A 2,768-nucleotide genomic window follows, 5' to 3' on the forward strand; every position below is an offset into this window, starting at 1 on the left:
GTGCGTGTGTGCGTGTGTGTGTGTGTGTATGTCTGTGTGTCTGTGTGTGCGTGTGTGTGTGTGTGTATGTCTGTGTGTCTGTGTGTATGTGTGTATGTGTATGTGTGTGTGTGTATGTAGGTGTTTATATAGTGGCCTTTCTCTAGTCTTACTCTCGCAATCCGATCCCACCGCAAGTACATGGCAAGATTTGACACAATACAACGAGTTCAATCCACTTTTTGTACGCATATTACTATCTCTATACCTCAGTCACATCCAAGCTGTACTGTTCCTCGCCTTCTATGACGTATGCTACCTGTACTTTCTACGAACAGTTACGACCTTTAACATACAGCTGTAGCGACAACGCAAACACAGCATGTAACACAGCACATTCGATTTGTATGGTGTGCACAGTGTACCTGTAATTTCTACGAACAGGTACAACCCTAAACAAACAGCTGTAGCGACAACGTAAACACAGCATGCAACACAGCACATTCGATTTGTATGGTGTACACAAGTGTACCTGTAATTTCTACGAACAGGTACAACTCTAAACAAACAGCTGTAGCGACAACGTAAACACAGCATGCAACACAGCATATTCGATTTGTATGGTGTGCACAAGTGCACCTGTAATTTCTACGAACAGGTACAACCCTAAACAAACAGCTGTAGCGACAACACGAACACAGCATGCAACACAGCACATTCGATTTGTATGGTGTGCACAAGTACTACTCGCACTCACAGTAAAGTACACCTACCTCCCTCACCCTTGGTGAATGTGCAATTTGTATCTCCCATTGTTGTGTGTGTGTGTGTGCGTGTGTGTGCGTGTGTGTGCGTGTGTGTGCGTGTGTGTGCTTGTGTGTGCGTGTGTGTGCGTGTGTGTGCGTGTGTGTGTGTGTGTGTGTGCGTGTGTGTGTACGTGTGCGTGTGTGTGTGTATCGTGTGACGACCCTTCTCTTTGGCCAGCGGCGAACTACCAGTCCAGCAGCCATCAGGCAATAAATTCAACTTTAAAAAAAAACATACATAGCCTCTTAAATTGAACATATTTTCTGACTGTAGCATGAAAAGGTGTTCCGCATTCTACTCCAACTCTCCTCACCAGAGAAGAGTCTCCATCCGTTTCAAAATTCAAAGGGGTACATAATGTAAAAACAATGTTTACATAATGTACATACAAATACCTTAGCCTTCAAAAAAAAACACCAAATACAGTACTGTACGGACTACAGACTACAGACTACAGACTCCCGTGCTAACGTCAAAAGTTATACGTTAAACCGTTTATAACTAAAAAATAGCGGTTAACGTTCAATTTTTATTTCGTACACAACAAATGATATTGTTGTGCATCTTTCAATATATGTAAAATTGTCTGTTTTTGTTGAATATAGGTGCAGTTCTGAAGTGCAAGATCCACGATTGCGACCAATATCGAGTTTATAAAAGTTAAACCGTTTATAAATTGAAAAAATAACGGTTAACGTTCAACTTATATCTACACTACGTATAACATTGTCGTTAGCTACCTTGTACAGTGCAGTATTACTCATTTTATGAAGAAAAAAAATTATGACTTCATACTGTTCATATATTATATGGATAACAAAAAGCCTCGTTCTAATTTAGGAGAATAGGAGGCTACGAGTCTATTTAGGACCATCTTGTTTTTACTTTATTTAATAAAAAAACGTTAAAGTGACGTGACCCGTGAACGCCCATTTATTTATCCAAAAGAAACCCGCCCCTTGCTGACCTGCTGTAGTGACTGGTGCCCACCAGAGTCCCAGACTGGATATTGGATATTAATAAAGTCTCTGGCTCTCGGGTCACTTTACAGTTTAGTGTTCACACTTTACAGTCTAAATATTTACACTAGTTTTTTTTTAAACAAATATAAATACAATGTCGACACCTCTCTCTCTCGTCAACTTTTGAAGTAGTGAGAGAGTCGTATTTTTAAAGTAGAGGGAAACTTTATTTCCGCTGGATGAGATCATGATGACGTTGAGGGGCCGTGCCAAAAAGACAAAAGTGAACGCTTATTATATCATTTTACTATAATAATAAAAATGACGTTCCTCTGGCTGGGCCGCAGGCAGTTGGAGTTGGCCGTTGGGTGAGCTGTCTGTGATACAGTCTGGACCAGACCCCGCCTCTCATGATGATAACTCTGATTGAACAACGTACATGTTTTATTTTATTTCATTTTTATTTCATTTTACAAAAAGCTTTGAAGTTTGATCCGGGGTCGGCGGGGGGAAAAAACAGTGGAGAGCCGGAGACAAGTTGACACTTGACAAATGACAACACAAGTTGCATTGGAACATGGATGTGCTGCCGCTGCAGTGCTGGTGTGCTCGTCGCCTCGTGACTGTGTGGTGTATAGATAAAAATTAAAATTGATAATATTTACGTTATTTTATTGGTATATATTTTTAGATTCGATAAACATGTATCTGAAAATATATTTCCAGCTGTCTGGAACTCTGGACTCTCTTGTGGTCCCTCCTCTCCTGGGGGATCTCGATTCTCGAAACCTAAAATAGTCCCTCAGCTCTCTGCTGGAATCTGGATTAGGGTTGCGAACAGAAATCAGGTTTTTCTCCCGGCGACGGACATCGTAAATTTAGCGAGACCCTGAATCATCCAAAGACCAGAGTCCAGGAGCGAGCCGTAAACTCCTTGAATTTCAAAAACACCCCCCCACCCCCCCCCCCGCAATTCAAAGAATGTCCAATAAACATCAGACAAAAACTTTCTATGAACAC

The 2,768-nt window shown here is 41.2% G+C and overlaps 1 protein-coding gene across 1 annotated transcript in view; it reads right to left on the reverse strand.

Moving 5' to 3' along the window:
• The window catches only part of SARC_08300 (hypothetical protein), a 5,830-nt gene extending 4,994 nt beyond the window's left edge, over positions 1 to 836 (reverse strand). Inside the window, exons 1-2 of the mRNA XM_014297732.1 lie at positions 753 to 836; positions 248 to 294 (exon numbers count right to left, since the gene is read on the reverse strand). Of these exons, the coding sequence (XP_014153207.1) occupies positions 248 to 294; positions 753 to 792 (87 nt within the window). The 5' untranslated portion in view covers positions 793 to 836. The remainder of the gene's footprint in view (positions 1 to 247; positions 295 to 752) is intronic.
• Between the last annotated feature and the right edge of the window lie 1,932 nt (positions 837 to 2,768).

This window comes from Sphaeroforma arctica, assembly GCF_001186125.1.
Source record: "Sphaeroforma arctica JP610 unplaced genomic scaffold supercont1.732, whole genome shotgun sequence".
In the NCBI taxonomy this organism is placed as follows: domain Eukaryota; class Ichthyosporea; order Ichthyophonida; genus Sphaeroforma; species Sphaeroforma arctica.